Source organism: Gossypium arboreum, chromosome 7 (assembly GCF_025698485.1).
Source record: "Gossypium arboreum isolate Shixiya-1 chromosome 7, ASM2569848v2, whole genome shotgun sequence".
In the NCBI taxonomy this organism is placed as follows: domain Eukaryota; kingdom Viridiplantae; phylum Streptophyta; class Magnoliopsida; order Malvales; family Malvaceae; genus Gossypium; species Gossypium arboreum.
The window spans coordinates 71370628-71388484 of NC_069076.1; the positions used below are offsets into that span (position 1 = coordinate 71370628).

Below are 17857 nucleotides of genomic sequence, written 5' to 3' on the forward strand. Positions count from 1 at the left end.
CTCTAGTGAAGGTTTGTTTTAACCATGGTGTTACTAGAGATTTAACTTAACTCGATACCATGAAAATTTTTAAAAACTATTTCAATAAAATTGTATTATCTTTATTACGTAAAAAACTAAGTTTAAATAGAAAAAAGACTCACAATATAGCTAGAAAAATAGTTTCCTTATTCCAGTAAATTATTAAAGATAAATAATTCTTCAAAATTATCTCAAAATATATGGGAGTTCCCAAAATATATGGGATTTCAACACATATTTCGACAAAGTTGCCCAATTATTAGCTAAATTTTGATTTTGATTTTTATCTTGACATTTTTTAATAGAAATTTTGAGCACGAGTAATGTGGTTAACCTTAGGGGTGTTCAATCGGTTAATCGACCTGAAATAACATTAACCGAATTAACCAACTTTTCAAAATTTTTAACCGTTAACCGAACAGAAATTTTTTCAAAAAAATTAACCGAATCAAAAATTTTTCGGTTAATTCGGTCGATTAACCGAATTAAACGAAAATTATATGTTTTTTAATTTTTAGTTAAAATAAGTATAAAATTAACCGAATTAATCGAATTAACCGAATTACCCGAATTAACCGAATTATTTGTATAAAATTATATGTTTTTATTTTATTTTTATTTTTAGATTTTTATTTTTATTTATTAAATTATTTGTAATTTTTATAATTAGGTTGGGTAATTGGTTTGGGTTGGGTACTTGGATTAATATATATTAGATTGGATATTTAGGTTTATGTTGGATTAGGTTTGAGTGAATAGTATGCTATTATTATAATTTTATTTATTAATTTTTTTGGTTAACCGACCGGTTTCGAACCGAATTAACCGTTAACCGAAAACTCAAAAAAATATTAACCGACCCCTGACCGAATTAATTCAGTTAACCGACCGATTAACTGAATTAGGTCAGTTAACCGAATTTTTTCGATTTTACCCGAATTTTGCACACCCCTAGTTAACCCAATGAAATTACATGTACTAAATTGACAATTTAGATATTATGCCAGGGTCAAACACCATATTAACCCAAACTTTTTCTTTATCTCTGCAAAGCCCATTAACGACTGTGAATTAAACAATCGAAACTCACTGCGCTCTAAAATTAAAAAAACAAAAAATTCCATTTGGTGCCTTCTCTATGGGCAATAATGCCTTCAGTATTCATTCAAATTTACGATCTAACCTTCTTTTTTTTCTTCAACTAACAAAACTAAGCTTCTTTGTTTTGTTTTAGGACGACCCTCGGTTTTGCCATTATTTACGGCGTTACCCCTTTGTAAGAAACCCTAGTGTCTGATTTTTTTTTTTTTTGGTAGTTGTGTTCGGATTTCGGGTTTTTCTAGAGTTTCGTATCTTTTGTTTTTTTTGGAGCTTAGGATTGTGATATGAATAGTAGAGGGAGGTATCCACCACCGGGGATCGGCGTTGGCCGGGGGGGCGGAGTGAATGCTAACCCTAGTTTTCAGTCCAGGCCGTCACAACAACACTACGTGCAGAGGAATTTGGTTCATAATCAGCAGCACTTTCAACAACACAATCAGCAGCATTTTCAACAACAACAGCAGTGGCTCAGGCGTAACCAGTTACCCGGCGGCAATGACTCCAGTGTCATCGATGAGGTCGAAAAGACCGTACAATCAGAAGCCGTTGACTCGAGGTCCCTTTTGAATTTTATTTCTTCCATTTTTTGTTATATTTATGCCTAATCTTTTTTTTTCTTTTGTATACTGTGGCATTATCTCTCTTCAATTCTACACTTTTTGGGTGCTCCTAATGTGCTTAAGAAATAGTTTTTATGGTTTGATTAATTCCCAAACTTTCCATTTGTTAGGAAGGACTTAACGAGGGAAGGATGGAATTTGCGTATTGCTTTCATGGTTACTCTTCGCTTATTTGTTGTTAAGCTGTTAACATTTTTTTTGTATAGCTATCAGTTCTCTTCTATATGCAATAGATTGAAAGTTTAAAACTTCATCTTTAGATACTTCTTCAAATTTTGGTTTTCAGTTTTCTTGATTCTATCTTTTCATTTAACAACATCATTTTATTGTGCATGGTTTTAAAATCTAATTTACATTTTCCTCTTTCAGTTCACAAGATTGGAAGGCCAGGCTAAAGATACCACCAGCAGATACCCGCTACAAAACAGAGGTATGTCTGTAAATGGTATTTTTCTTGTCTAGGTACTGAATTGACTACTTTCTTGAAGAATCTGCTTTTATCAGTTATGTTTTTATCGCAGTTGTGGTATAGGTTATGAATATCACCTAGATAATCATCATCCTAATAACTATTCGTCATACCTTCATGAAACTATAAAAATTGTTCTCTGCTCTTCAGAATGGTAAGAATAAATTGTTTTCTTAGGTCATTCTAGAAATGCAGGTGGATTATTTTCTTTTGCTTCCAACTATCCTGTGATATATATAGCCACATACTAGCATAATCACAATTATAAATGGACGGTTTCCAGAGTTCTTAACTTGGGGAAGGTTATACCTAGTTCTATGATGTTGAGGTCTTCTGGTTTGAACTTGCATATCGAAGAACTGTTTTAGGCAAGCATTACTCATTTCTTGGAAGCATATCATCTGTTTTTTGGTGACATATATCTCATCACTAAGCATGATAGCGGTGCAATTGTTTTTTTGTAGATTTTTCAAATGTTATAATTACCTGTTTACATACTAAACTGCCTATTAAATTGCTGCCAGGATGTGACAGCTACTAAAGGAAATGAATTTGAGGACTATTTTCTGAAACGTGAACTTCTTATGGGAATATATGAGAAGGGTTTTGAAAGACCATCTCCTATTCAGGAAGAGAGTATTCCCATTGCTTTGACCGGAAGTGATATTCTTGCCAGGGCCAAAAATGGAACTGGAAAGACAGCAGCATTTTGCATTCCCGCCTTGGAAAAAATTGACCAAGATAACAATGTTATTCAAGGTTAAATAACCATTTATATATTCTCTTTTTTTTCTTTTGTCTGCATCTATTATTGGTGCAGTTAAATGGGAATGGGTACTGCAAGTAGGATAAATTTGCCCTTTCAATTTTTTATTCTTCTAGTTGCTTGATCTGCCTGTCAATCAGATAGTGGGAAAGAGGCTTGAATGCCGTTTTCTGCCTATTGTTAACTGAGATTTGAATTATGGGAATGGGCATGGATGGACATGGTAGAGTGGGGGCTCAAACACCGCACCTGTTCCTGAAGCAAGTCCATCTTGTCTTCCTTCAGGCAAATAGTCGCAACTTTTTAGTACAGACATAAACATTTGCTTATCTTTCCAGGCTAAGTTTTTGCTTGAATCCTTTTTTGGATATTTATTTTCGGTGGGCAGCCAAAATCCTTTTTGGCTTCATTTGACATATGTATCATTTTCATGTCTTCTCTATTTGATGCTGTTACTTTACTTTTGGCCCAAGAAGTTACTTGAATTTGAATTTATTTTTCTTCTTATTATACATAAATTATCTGTTCAGTTCCTGTGTTTACCCAAAATATATGTTTTTGTGCAGTTGTTATACTTGTTCCAACTAGAGAACTGGCTCTGCAGACATCACAAGTGTGCAAGGAGCTTGGGAAGCATTTACAAATTCAAGTCATGGTCACCACGGGAGGCACCAGTCTCAAGGATGATATTATGCGATTGTATCAACCAGTCCATTTGTTGGTTGGAACGCCTGGCAGAATTCTAGACCTTGCTAAAAAGGGTGTTTGCATTTTGAAAGATTGTTCAATGCTTATAATGGATGAAGTAAGTATTTGGTTGTTTCTATGTGTATTTTTTTCCTTTCCAGTTTGGTTATTGTGCTTTCACATTTAACATTTTAGAGAATTTGAAGTTTTGTATTTGGATGGACATGGAAGACATATTATTTATTTATTCCTTTTGTATCTTGATGAGCAGTGATTTATTGTTTGTGTACATTTTGGTTGGGTGAGATGTGGGTAGACTCTGCTTGCCTCAGATTTACAATTTGGAAATATTAGCAATCAATTGAAGAGTTTATTGGTTTCCTTTTAAGGGTCCATATTCTAGAAACAGTTTTGGCTGCATAACTTTTTGGATTTTTTCTTAACAAGTTTAAGTGTAATTGTAAGTGCTTGTTCTTTTTGTAAGTTGGTTGTATGCCTCTAATCCATTATCCATAGCTTACAATTTGCTTTGGGAAAGTTAATTGAATATGCAGTTACTGGAGCTTGTTGTGGAAGTGTCTTCAACTTTTCTTTGTGAATACTCACTGTATTTGGTCCCATAGTCTGCATATCTATTGTTCTGTAAAGACTGAGCATTTTTTATTTTCTGTTCCTCATCTTCCACTTTTGTTTTTTTCCCTTTTGGGTTTCTTATATTTATATAAATGCTAGTTTTGGAACTAGAATTCTGAAGCATTGAGTGAGTTATTAGTATGAAAATTCTTAACTAAAGAAGGAAGAAAGTTGCTTGTGGAATGGAGAATGTATTTGATTATTTTCCTTAACTTGTGTGCTTGATTTTAGTTTATGATCTGCTTAATCTGATGCTATGTTTTGGTTTCTTTCAGGCAGATAAACTTTTGTCTCCAGAGTTTCAACCTTCTGTAGAGCAGCTGATACGTTTTCTTCCTGCAACTCGTCAAATTTTGTTGTTTTCTGCCACATTCCCTGTTACTGTTAAGGACTTTAAAGACAGATACCTACAGAAGCCTTATATTATTAATCTAATGGATGAGCTTACCCTGAAGGGTATTACACAATATTATGCTTTTGTGGAAGAAAGACAGAAAGTCCACTGTCTAAATACTCTTTTCTCTAAGGTTTATTCTTTTATTACTTTTATTTAGTTTTTGCTCTTTTTCCCTTGTTTGGATGAGATCTGATGTAAATTTATTTTCAGCTGCAAATAAACCAATCAATCATTTTCTGCAATTCGGTAAATCGGGTGGAACTGTTGGCCAAGAAAATTACAGAACTTGGCTACTCTTGCTTTTATATCCATGCAAAGATGCTTCAGGACCATCGTAACAGAGTATTTCATGATTTCCGTAACGGCGCATGCAGAAATCTTGTTTGTACTGGTATGTTGTGCCATGCTGTGTGTTTCTGCCTTTTTGGTATACGAGCTCATCTATGTGCAATTTGACTATTTAACAAATAAATCACTGTTGGTACTGATAGTTTGCCAGGCTTGGTATTTGTTCTCTTTTCATATTCTATTTCTCTCTCTTTTCTTTTGTTTTGCTAGACAATATAGCTGAAATCTGTAATACCTTTTATTTGAAAGCACCACTGCTTATCTTTTTCAGTGATAGGCTGCCTTTGAATTTAAATGTCTCTCTTTCACAAAATTTGAATCAAGGGATTGAAGTATGCAAGTGTTGCAAGTTTCATAATATATGGTACACTTTGAGCTATATTGAAGCTTTGCCTTTAATGTTTTTTGTTGTCCCCTCTTATGTAGTGGGCATTAATTATTTATTTCTACCAACATACATGAAATTTTAGTTTCATTAGGATTAATTCTCTATGCCAGTGTGGAAAACAGATTTACTCTATTCATAAGCATTTTCTAGAAGTCATTTTGTAAACAATAATCTCCTAATGATGTATTTATACTTGCTGCAGATCTTTTTACAAGGGGTATAGATATCCAAGCTGTGAATGTTGTTATTAACTTTGACTTCCCCAAGAACTCTGAAACATACCTCCATAGGGTATGTTGGCTATCTATTTGTCTCTCTTGCAACACTTACCAAACATATATACATTCTTTTGCTAATCCTCATGAATATCTTCTTAATGAGCAGGTTGGTCGATCAGGAAGGTTTGGTCATCTTGGATTAGCTGTGAATTTGATCACTTATGAAGACCGCTTTAACTTGTAAATTACCATGTCTAACTGTTTTTAAACTAAAGTGCTATATGCATTGAGGTTTTCCTGATTCGTAGAAATGTCATATGGTCTTTTCTAACAGGTATAGGATTGAGCAAGAACTTGGGACTGAAATTAAGCAAATTCCTCCACATATTGATCAGGCTATTTACTGCCGGTGATTTATTGAAGATGTTTCTAGTTTGGCCTACGGTGGTAACAATGGTGAGCAGCCACCCTCAAGTCTAGTTTTTGATTATGCGAATGAAGTGATATCTCTGTTGCCTCTTTCCATGTGTGTATCTTGTGAGATAATATTGATGATGTGCAATTACTTGCATGTTTGTTAGGGTTAATGAAGCCTGCTTATTCAAGGCGTTCGTCCTTGCACATGGGTGGGTATATATATTCTAAAATATAAGACGATGTTGGTGGGAGACTTCTTATCGGGTGCTTTTATGCATGTAATCCTTGAATGCTTCTTTCCTATTGACATCTCAAATTTCAGAGTCCTGAAATGTTAGCAGGATACAATAGACTAGGGAGAGTTTTAGATGAGTCTTGCTTTTGATTTAGTTATGGTTTGGTACTGTCTGTCTGTCTGATCATGGTGGAATTGTCGCTTGTGCTAGAAATTTATGTTTATGTTTTTTCTGTTGGTGCATTTTCTCATCAAAATCTGTGGTTTCAATGAATAAAAAACATCTAACATTTTAAAACGAAATGAAAAGTATCGGCTGTAGTTTGATACATCATGTATGCATTTCCAGTTTGTTTAGGCCCTTTTGCAATTTTAATCTGAACCTGTTACTTATACAAATAATTCAGATAACTTTTTAAAAAATATATTAATTATTAATAAAAAATTATGACATTTAATAATATTATTGAATAAATAAATACGTAATTGGAATCTTGGCTGTCTATCACTTACCTGCCACTAGCGTATGTAAACAGGGGAGGAAGAAAATTCCATCACATGGTTTGGTATCTCATTTATTAGAGGGGGATGGAAAGAAATGGATCCTCGCAAATAATGTCTACTATCGAGGCTTTCTTACAAGTTGCAGCTGACAGATAACTTATTGCAAAGAATTTCCCGCAAGAAACGCTAGGAGTTAAATTGGACTGTCTTGCGGATGAAAAAAAATGGAGTAATGGGAAACCTTACATTTTGAAACGGATTTGAGTGGCAAGGAACCGACACCCTAAACAAGATTTAGTCTTTAGATGAAAGTAGTGCCAGCATGATGATACGGTTCAAGAAAACGATAGAGAAGGGAAGAGAAGAAGAAAAGAGTTGAGAATTTCCTGATATTTTTCCTCAATCACGTCAGGCTTAAATTGCCAATCAGGGAAGATAGTTACAAGTCGTTACTACAGCTGTTATAACAACTCGGTGATACACATTGTATCCTTTAACCCTCTTACACTCTTAAAAAACACGTCGTATTACTTAAGCTATGCTAATAATGCACGCACCCTTTCACTAATGTTATTAAGCAGGAATGAAATAACAGAAAATAACTAACTTTTAAATTCATATCAATTAGTCCCTCCTTGGAGCATCCTTGTCCTCAAGGATGAAAAGAAGGAAACCTCTTCTGTAACTCTGCCAAATTCTCCCAAGTGGCATTTTGTGAAAATGTATTGGTTCGCTCAATCAAAATTTTAGTCATTTCCCTTTGTCCCTTCTTCATCGTTCAACGATTAATGATTGGAGCTCGCTCTTTAACTGTTGCTCCATCAATGCCAACAATGGGCAAAGCTGTTTGAACCACTGAAAGTTCAACATGTTTTTTGAGTTAGCTTACATAAAAAGTGGCATGGATGCATGACCTAATAGGCAAAGTTATCATGCATGCCACATTCCCCACTCAAGCCTCTAAAGGGAAAGGCTTATAGAACTTAGAGGCCATCTTTTAATTCCATGTCTTTCTCATAATATGTTGTCTATAGGGCTATTGTTTCAAATACACCAAGTCCCCTACCTTAAAGACCCTATCACTTCCCCTATTATCAGCCAAGTGTTTCATGCGTTCACAAGCTCTTTCAAGATGGAATTTCAACATCTACCTGCTTGTTTGCCTCTCGATGATGTAAGCTCCTATCCATAATAGCCATACTTGACATACCAATAAGATAAGACAAGTGTATGTTAGGGCTTTGCCCATAAGAAGCCTCATAAGAGGAAGTTCCAATTGCTGAATGGTGTGAAGTGTTGTACCACCACTCTGCCAAAGGCAACCAAAACATCCATTCTCCAAGTTTCTTATCGAACATGCATATCAAATACCCTCCTAAGCATCTGTTTAGTACATCTGTCTGACCATCAGTTTCAGGATGGTAGGTTATAGAAAGTTTCAACCTAGTTCCCAGTCTCTTGAACAACTCTTGCAAAAAAAATAAAAAAAAAGATCTTGTCCCTATTAGACAAAATCAATTCAAGAGCTCCATGGAGTTTGTAAATGTTATTAAGGTATTCCTGAGCCACTATGTTTAACACCCCTCACCCGTATCCAACGTTGGGACAGGGTTTAAAGTGCTACCGGACTTAAACTCAATCAACTATATAAAATCGGGCCGTAAAATTTTGATCAATTTAAAACTTTTCATTTCACATACATTTTGTCCCTTAAACAGGCTCACGAGGCCCAAAACATGCATTAGAGGCAGTTCGGGACTAAACCGAAAACTTAAGAAAAACTTGAAAAATTTCATGCTTTAAGGCTCCACACGCCTGTGTGGCTTGGGACACTTCCGTGCCCTTAGCCCGTGTGCAACACTGACTTTAAAACACAGTCATGACACATGCCCATGGGGGCAGACCGTGTGCCACACACGGTCCAGACACACACGCCCGTGTGTCTACCTGTGTGTCTACCCGTGTGGACAATTACAAGGCTATTTTCTAAGCCATTTGTCACCCTCACAACATGTGCACACATACTTATCCAATAACATACAACATGACATAATGAGCTCTTAAACATCTACAAATATATTATGCTCATGTTAATTTCTTATGCAATAAATATCATAGAATTTACTCACATCATTACCACATACTTGTCATAACTATCATTACGTCACAAACCTTATGTCTATCACCAGACATGCATAATCATATCCACAAACCATTCATGAGACATTATTAACTATTTACCAATCACTTAATCTTGCATCAGTTACTAACTCATCAATGAATCTCAATTCAATCTCTAGGCATACATGTTGTAAGCCACATCACAAGAGATAATAACATACATGCATAAGAATAATCATATAGGCCCATAACGTCATTAGCCGACATAGGCCAATTTACATGACTACATACTACCTTAATAACAAGCCAATGTCTTGGCTGAATCATAATATCACATACTCAACATTAAAACCTTATACATGCCATAGACTCGTAACACTAAGATTTACTTACGCCGATAGTGTTGACAGTGTGATAATATCTCTAACCTGGCAACCTTAGGGAACATGGGAAAGAAAGGGGGGTAAGTTTTGCGCTTAGTAAGTTCATATGAAAACAATAAGCAACTCATTAACATGTTTTATCAATGTTTACAACATGTTCTCAGGTTCACAACAAGCTGTCTTCCTGAGTAACAGTCACTAAATTATTTATATCTGGAGCTACGAAACTCCAAATTAGGTTCCATTAATTTTCATTGAAAAATACACTCATGTACCTTTCTACCATAAAATTTTCAGAATTTTTGATTTAGCCAATTAGTACAGTTTATTCTTCAAAGTTACCCCTGATTTGCTGTCTGACAGTTCTGACCCTTCTGCACTAAAGTTCAAATATCTCATAGCATAGGACTCGAATAATGTTCTCGTTTATTTCTCTTGAAACTAGACTAATTAATGATTCTAAGAATATAAATTATAACTCATAACCATTTTTTTACAATTTATAATGATCTTCTCAAATCAAAACAGAGGATCTCAAAGTCATTCTGACTCTGTCCCACGCAACTTCAAATATCTCATTATAGGAAATTCTTTTGCTTACACGGTTTCTTTTATAAGAAACTAGACTCAATAAGATTTATTCCCGTATTTTATTCAGCTTCTAACTCATTTTCCACTATTTTTTAGTGTATTTTCAATGTTGCGCTACTGTAGTAGCTCAAATTTGTCAAGGCTAAGTTATTCATGATCATTGTTTACAAAATTAATACAACATCATTTCATCCATCATGGTAAGAACACATATTTATGCATCATAGATCATTCACATACCAAGGTATTCTCATAGGCTTAGTGTACATACCTACACTCGTAACATAACTCAAGTGCATACTCACCAATGACTTACCTCATTGGGCATCATCAACTCTTTCCTCGAATTTACTCGTTGAACACTCAGAATACTAATTGGATACTCGGAAAAACCTTTGCACATAAGTGCCTCAATTTTAGTTAAAGCTACCTCATATCTCATGACATTTAGATTCTCACTCTCGAGCTAGTCATTTAGACTCATAATTCCTAGTGACATGTCACTCATATCCTATTCTATTCCTAAGGTTCAAACGAGATTTTTTTCCTTGTCTATTAAGGCTTTGTCTTATCATATTTCTATTAATCACATAAACTTAATATTTGTACAATTCATGTAATGATAACATTTAAATACATGTATAGCATGGTATTGTTTACATACGAACTTACCTCGATACGACAAAAGTGAAAAAGACGTAATCATCCCTTAATCGATTTCTTTCCGTTCTAAGTCCAAATCTCGATTTTCATAATCTATAACATCACATTCAACTTATTAAAACAATGTACTAATCAAATTAGGCCATTGACACACTTGGTCAGTTTTTACAATTTTGCCCCTATATTTTGCCAAATTACCAAATTACCCTTAGGCTCGAAAAATGATTTTTATTCAATTTCTTTACTTTTTAAGACTAGATGAACCATTTTCATAACTATAGCAACTCACAATATCAACTATTTCATACACTTACACTTATTATACTACTTTGCAAAATATCCCCTTTTTAAGAGTTTTCATGCAATCTTCCTTCACAAAAAATGTTTATAACACTACCAAGACTCATTTTCTTCCATAAAAACTCAGAAAACAACACATATGCTTTCATGGCAAAACCCTAGACTCTTAATCATTTTGCAAAATAGTCCCCTCTTATGAAAGCTCATGCTTTAGGGGTTACAAAAATGTAAAAATCTTCAAGAAAAAGCATTAAAATCACTTACTATAAAGGGAGTTTCTTTGCTGAAAGTTTCCAGCTTCTAAAATCTTTCTTTGCTCCATTTTCGGTAAAAAAAGAAGGAAGAAAATGAAAAAGTTGAAGCTAAGTCCTTAGGGTACCATTTTATCACCTAATATGACATTACCTTACCAAATACATTGACCATTTGAAATTTCTTTTCCCATGGCCAGCCACACACTTAAAATGCGTCTAATTTTTAAAGGCCCCCAATTTAAGATACAAAGCAATTTAACACCTTTAGGCATCAAAACACAACTTTTACCTTTTAAGCGATTTAGTCCTTTTTCGAAATTGGACTAGAAATCGCTAAAATTAACTTACCAAAATTTACATGCACTTATAAAATTATATTATAACACATAAAATAACATCAAAATAATTTTCTCCGCCCTTGGAATAGTGGTTCCAAAACCACTGTTTCGACTAGGCCCAAAATCGGGCTGTTACACTATGACCGCTGCAAAGAGATATAAAAGAGCCACAAAATGGCCATACTTGGTCAAGCTATCAACCACCACAAAGATGGTTTCCTTGCTCTTTGAAGTGGAGAGGCCCTTTATGAAATCCATGTTCATTTCAGCCAATGCTCAATCAGGTATTGGTACTAGCTACTTCAATCTAGGTGATGCGGTCGTTGAGAGCACCAAAAATAACCTATTCCCTGTAAAATAATAAAAATAGAAAAAGAATAGTAAAGGGAAAGTAGGGTCGAATCCTCAGGGACCGGATTATACGAATGCTTGTTTCTCAAATCTCAGGCGAATTGTGCCCAAAAAACCTGCGTTCTGGAAAAATAAAAAAATAGATTTTAAGAATTGATTTTGGGCGAAAATAAAATTAAAACAGATTTTAAAGTTTACTGAAATTATGATTACGAAAATAATAAAAATAATAAAAAGAGTTTTAAGTGAAAAGAAATTCTTATGGGAAAGTTTCAGCCTCCGGTTGTCTCATTCCGCCTTGGGCTCAATCCTTGGCTTTCGGATGATCCTTCTCGACTCGAGTAAGCCAGTTATAGTGGAAGAGGACGCCTACGACCACCAGCTCCAAAGATTAGACTTACGATTTTTAGGGAACCTGACTCTAGCCAGTAATCTATGCTAGATCAACGCTTCTCAATGGCGAATCCTACGCCATTTTGTCTCTTTGACTCGCCAATCTCTGACGCAGTAAGTTAACGAACCGACTATGCAATCCTTCCAAAACATACAAAGCGGTCGCCTTTTCATATGCTGAAAAGCTTACTTCTTAAGGGCCATGGACTAAGCGTCACCGTAATGCGAGAAACGATGAATACTTGGCGAGAAGGCTAAGTCTGATTCTAGGCCTCAAGAACCTTTTTGGGGAAATATTGACAACTTTTGGCTAGAAGGGTTTTAGTGGCTCATGATAATTGTGGGAAAGAAAATAAATAAAAATATGGAAAAAGAAATTTTATTGAAAAGAACAAAAGACTTTTGGGGGAGAGTGTTTACGGAAAAAGATCCTCCAAATAGAGTCACTTCACCCCTATTTATAGTGCTAGGGGATAGTCTAATTGAACTTAAATTCTAAAAGATAAATACATTTAATTAAAGATAAACAAAGATAATTAAAATAAAATCCTAAATTTGAATAATCCTAATAATTATCTTAATATTAATTATCCTAATAGAATAAAAGAAAATAGAGTCTTCCAAAATAAAATCTCTTCTATTTGCTTTTAAGTCCTTGTGCCTTCCATGTTCGCACTTTTGGCACCATATTTGTCCCATGTTGCATATTGGCCCATTTAATCTCCAAATTGACGCTTTTTCCTTGAATTTACTTTTCACCTCCAATTTAGTCCCTAAAAGATAAAAAGACATAAATAGCTCAAATTAGTAGGCTCAAGCTCAAAATAAACACATGATTAATATATAAAAACACGTCATTTTAGAGTATTATCAAATTCCCCCCAACTTAGCCCATGCTTGCCCTCAAGTATGGTTCCTATCGACTGTGAAAGCTAGATTCGCCATAAAAGAAATACCACTCCAAAGTTTCATAAAATTAGTTAAAAACGCATATGAAAAATAAAGAGACCTCTAAGCTTGCTTTAAGTAAAATGTAAAAAGTATTCCAATTATTTCACACAAAAATTAAGATCGACTTGAGTTATGCCATTTAGGTAAATTACCAAACCTACTTAGACACCTTAATTATTTCCTCCTTTAGTCCCCGAAGTGCAACTTTATTAGTACTTATTTTTTTCTTCTTTTTTTCTTCTTTTTTTTTCTTTTTTTTTTATTTTTTTAAATTCTATTATATTTATTTACTTAGGAATATATTAAACCTTTTGACGCTGAAGAGAGATGACAACCCAAGCACCCCACCCCTAAGTTACTCATTAACATACTCCTAAAATTATTTATTTCGGTTAGCGGAGTTTTACCCAACACGTCACACAACCTTTTGACGCCAAGTAGAATGACAACCCAAGCACCCTACCCGGTTACTCGATCGATCCACGATCTAAGTCAGTACTCATAACCATGGAAAACATTTATTAAAAATTAAACGATATTTAAAATTCTTGAGAACTCAGAAAGAAAAAATTTAAGTGTCAAAAATAAGTTTTAATAATCACCTAATAGCCATGAACATTAATTAAGCATGCAATCATTTTAAGTGTTTACTTTATATTAAACTTGATCAATTTTACGAAAAGCAAGATAGAATTAACCCTATTAATTACAATTATTTTTAGCCTAATAAAAATAAAACAGTGGAGATGGAATCAATTATGGGAAAAATCATAACTTCCTTAGAAGGTAAGAATCATGCATGAAAGTCAAACATTAGGCAATTCCTGGTAAAATCTTGGGTATGAAAAGCAGTAGGATATTCTTAAAATAAATAGGCAGAAACGAGCACAAAACAACAGCAACAACAATATGACAACAAAAATAGCAGATAATAACAGTAACAACGAAGAATGCCTCCCCCCACTTAAAACACATAGTCCTCGATGTGAAAGTAAAAGGAAAACAAATAGTGGAGAGAAAAAAAAAACTCCCCATGTAGTTATCGTCGGTTGGCGCACACGGTGGAGAAGAAGATGGCGAAGCGGCAAGAGGTGGAGACGGGGTGAGTAATGTGTGCAATGTTGGTTCGGCTTCGGGTTCTCACCATGGTGGCTAAGAAATCGGCGGTGGGTGGTGGAGGAGAAAGCAATCAGCGGTTATGGAGAAATTTGGGGAAAAATGTAAGGTTTGGGGTTTTATTTCTTTGAAAAGGGTGTTTAGTTGAGGGTTTTGGGGATTCTAAGGCTGGAATAGACTGTTTGGCTGCAGAGATATGGCATTCGGGTGGAATAGAACTGTTTGACGGCATGGATAGGGTTGTTTTAGTGCACACTTTCTCATTTTTTTTTTTCAGATTTTCGCTTCATTTCACCTAGATGGAAGAAGAGAAATTTATTAATATTTAACTAAAATAAAATAAAAATAAAAGAAAATAATAAATAATAAAAGAAAAAATAAATAAAATAAAAATAAAATAAAAAGAAAGATTGGGTAGCCTCCCAACAAGCGCTTGTTTAACGTCGTTAGCTCGACGCCTTGAATGGTTTTATAGTGGTTCTAATTGAATTTTCTCGACCGTGTGGGCCTGGAAATTCTTGTAAAATGGCTTCAGCCGTTGACCATTGACTGTGAACCGCTTTCCTGATTCTTCACTCTCTATTTCAACTGCGCCATTTGTAAATACTTCAGTCACAATAAAAGGTCCTTGCCACCGAGATCGAAGCTTACAGGAATAGCTTTAATACTGAGTTATAAAGCAAAACTCTTTGTCCCTTCGAGAAATGCTTTTGAACTATATTTTTTCATGAAACATCTTTGTTTTGTCCTTATAAATTCGAGCATTCTCGTAGGCATCATTGCAATTTCCTCCAATTCTTGAATGTCCAATTTCCTTGCCTTCCCATGGGCTCTAACTCCATGTTACATTGTCGAATAGCCCAATAAGCTTTATGCTCCAACTCTACTGGTAGATGACATGCTTTGCCAAAAACAAGTCGATACGGGGTCATGCCAATTGGTCCCTTATACGCTGTCCGATAGGCCCAAAGCGCGTCATTGAGCCGAAGACTCCAATCCTTACTGTTGGGTCGAACCGTTTTTTCCAAAATTGACTTGATCTCCCTGTTTGAAACCTCTGCTAGGCCTTTCATTTGGGGATGGTAGGCTGTTGCTATACGATGATGAACCCCATATTTTGATAATAGTGCCTCCATGACCTTGTTGCAAAAGTGGGTACCACGATCACTAATCAAAGCTCGAGGTGTTCCAAACCTAGAAAAAATAGTTTGTTTTAGAAACTCCACAACAGTATTAGCATTATCATTGGGAGTAGACTTTGCTTCTATCCACTTAGAAACATAGTCTACTGCAAGAAGTATATATACGTTTCCAAACGAAGAAATAAAGGGGCCCATGAAATCAATGCCCCATACATCAAAAATCTCACATACATGAATCGGGGATAGGGGCATTTGATTTCGTCTAGTGATATTACCTGTATGCTGACATTTATCGCAAGACTTACAGAAGTTAAACGCGTCGCGAAAGATTGTAGGCCAATATAGCCCACATTCCAATACCTTGTGAGCTGTCCGCTTAGGGCCAAAGTGACCTCCACAAGCTTCTGTGTGACAAAAAGTAAGGATAGAGGTTACCTCAGTTTCTGGAACACATCGTCGTATTATCTGATCTAAGCAATGTTTCCACAAGTATGGATCGTCTCATATGTAATACCGAGCTTCTCGTCTAAGCTTGTTTTTTACGGATTGAGCTAACTCAGTAGGCAGCGATCCCGTGGTTAAGAGATTAACTATGTCTGCATACCACGGATAGTAAGCCTCGGTTGAGAATAAGCTTTCGTCGGGAAACTCATCCTTTATGGGATCATCATCAAATGGAGTTTTTATCCTACTCAAGTGGTCGGCCACCAGGTTTTCACACCCCTTTTTGTCACGAATCTCGATGTCAAATTCTTGGAGCAGTAAAATCCACCTAATGAGCCTTAGCTTTGCTTCCTTCTTTGCGATTAAGTACCTAAGAGCTGCATGGTCAGAAAAAATAATCACCTTAGATCCCAGTAAATATGATCGAAATTTATCTAAAGCAAACACAATAGCTAAAAGTTTTTTTTCGTGGTTGTGTAGGTTGCTTTGTGCAACATCTGGGGCTTTTGAGGCGTAACAGATGACATGAGGCTCTTTCGCTATCTTTTGTCCCAATACGGCTCCCACGCTTCGTTCGCTTGCATCGCATATAATTTCAAAGGATAGTTCCATCGGTGCTTGTACTATAGGCGGTTACCAACTTTTGCTTAAGTGTATCAAAAGCCTCCTTGCATTTTGAGTCAAACTCAAATTTTTGTCTTTCTGCAACAACTTCGCACAATGGTTCACTATTTTTGAGAATTTTTTATAAAACGCTCAGAAAATCTGCATGGCCAAGAAAAGAACGTATCTCTCTAACAGAGAGGGAAATGGCAAAGAATTTATAATGTCAATTTTGGCCTTATCAACCTCAATTCCCTTAGATGAGACTATATGACCTAGAATCAAACCTTTGTCTACCATAAAATGACACTTTTCATAGTTCAAGACAAAATTAAATTCTATGCACCTGTTCAAAATTATCGTAAGGTTTTCAAGGCATTCAGTAAAACAGTTTCCATACACGGTAAAATCATCCATAAAAACTTCAATAATTTTTTCTACATATTCAGAAAATATACTCATCATACATCTCTGGAAGGTAGCTGGTGCATTGTAAAGTCTAAATGGCATCCTCCTGTATGCAAACGTGTCGAACGGGCATGTAAAAGTGGTCTTTTCCTGGTCTTCTGGCGCAATTGGGATCTGGAAAAAACTGAATATCCATCAAGACAACAAAAGTGAGTTTTACCAGCTAAACGTTCAAGTTTGATCTATGAAAGGAAGAGGGAAATGATCTTTTCTAGTATAAGCGTTCAACTTCCTGTAATCGATGTAGACACGCCACCCGTTCTGCACTCGGACCGGTACTAAGTCGCCCTCAGTATTTTTCTTTACTGTCACGCCTGTTTTTTTGGGCACGACTTGTACCGGACTTACCCATCTGCTGTCAGAAATGGGGAAAATAATGTCAGCATCCAGCAGCTTAATTATTTCTTTTTTCACCACCTCCATCATATTCGGGTTTAAGCGTCTTTGTGCCTCTCTCCTTGGTTTCGTGTTCTCCTTCAAGTAAATCTTGTGGGTGCATGTTAAAAGGCTTATCCCCTTCAAGTCAGCAATGGTCCAGCCAATCGCCTCCTTATGACTCTTTAGTATCTGGATCAAACTTTCCTCCTCGGGTTTAGAGAGTTTATTTGAAATTATAATGGGTAAGGTATTACCTTTTCCTAAAAATGCATACTTGAGATGTGTGGGAAGTGGTTTCAATTCCAAATCTGGAGCCTGCACAACAGAAGGTAGAAGTTTAGTTTCTAATGATGATAATAATGTCTTAACAAATTCATAATCATCATATCTATATTCAGATTCGTCTTCATAAGTCGACTCAAAAGTCTGGTCCACTAATGAGTCAATCAGGTCGACGCGATTTACACTCAAGATTTCGCTTGGATGGCTAATTGCATCGTAAACATTGAATTTCATGATCTCCCCATCAAATTCCATCGTAAGAGTGCCGCTTCGGA

At 35.5% G+C, this 17857-nt stretch overlaps 1 protein-coding gene across 2 annotated transcripts; it reads left to right on the forward strand.

Annotated features, from left to right (window-relative positions):
* Nucleotides 1-1074: 1074 nt before the first annotated feature.
* LOC108455564 (DEAD-box ATP-dependent RNA helicase 8-like) lies at nt 1075-6609 on the forward strand. Of its 2 annotated transcripts, XM_017754121.2 has the most exons (10): nt 1075-1678; nt 2112-2172; nt 2736-2970; nt 3544-3782; nt 4573-4824; nt 4905-5085; nt 5633-5721; nt 5815-5888; nt 5983-6104; nt 6230-6609. In XM_017754121.2, exons 1-9 carry the CDS (start codon nt 1407-1409, stop codon nt 6059-6061), a joined length of 1482 nt encoding a protein of 493 aa, XP_017609610.1. In that variant the 5' UTR covers nt 1075-1406; the 3' UTR covers nt 6062-6104; nt 6230-6609. The 2 variants fall into 2 exon arrangements, with proteins under 2 accessions (XP_017609610.1, XP_017609604.1); XM_017754115.2 differs by having other exon boundaries at nt 5983-6609.
* Nucleotides 6610-17857: the final 11248 nt, after the last annotated feature.

Bases quoted from the DNA above. Each gene is read 5' to 3' on its own strand.
- LOC108455564 (XM_017754115.2), top strand. From the start codon at position 1,407: ATGAATAGTAGAGGGAGGTATCCACCACCGGGGATCGGCGTTGGCCGG. The intron at 1,679-2,111 runs GTCCCTTTTGAA...TTCCTCTTTCAG, and splicing joins TCAGAAGCCGTTGACTCGAG to TTCACAAGATTGGAAGGCCA. The intron at 5,086-5,632 runs GTATGTTGTGCC...TACTTGCTGCAG, and splicing joins CAGAAATCTTGTTTGTACTG to ATCTTTTTACAAGGGGTATA.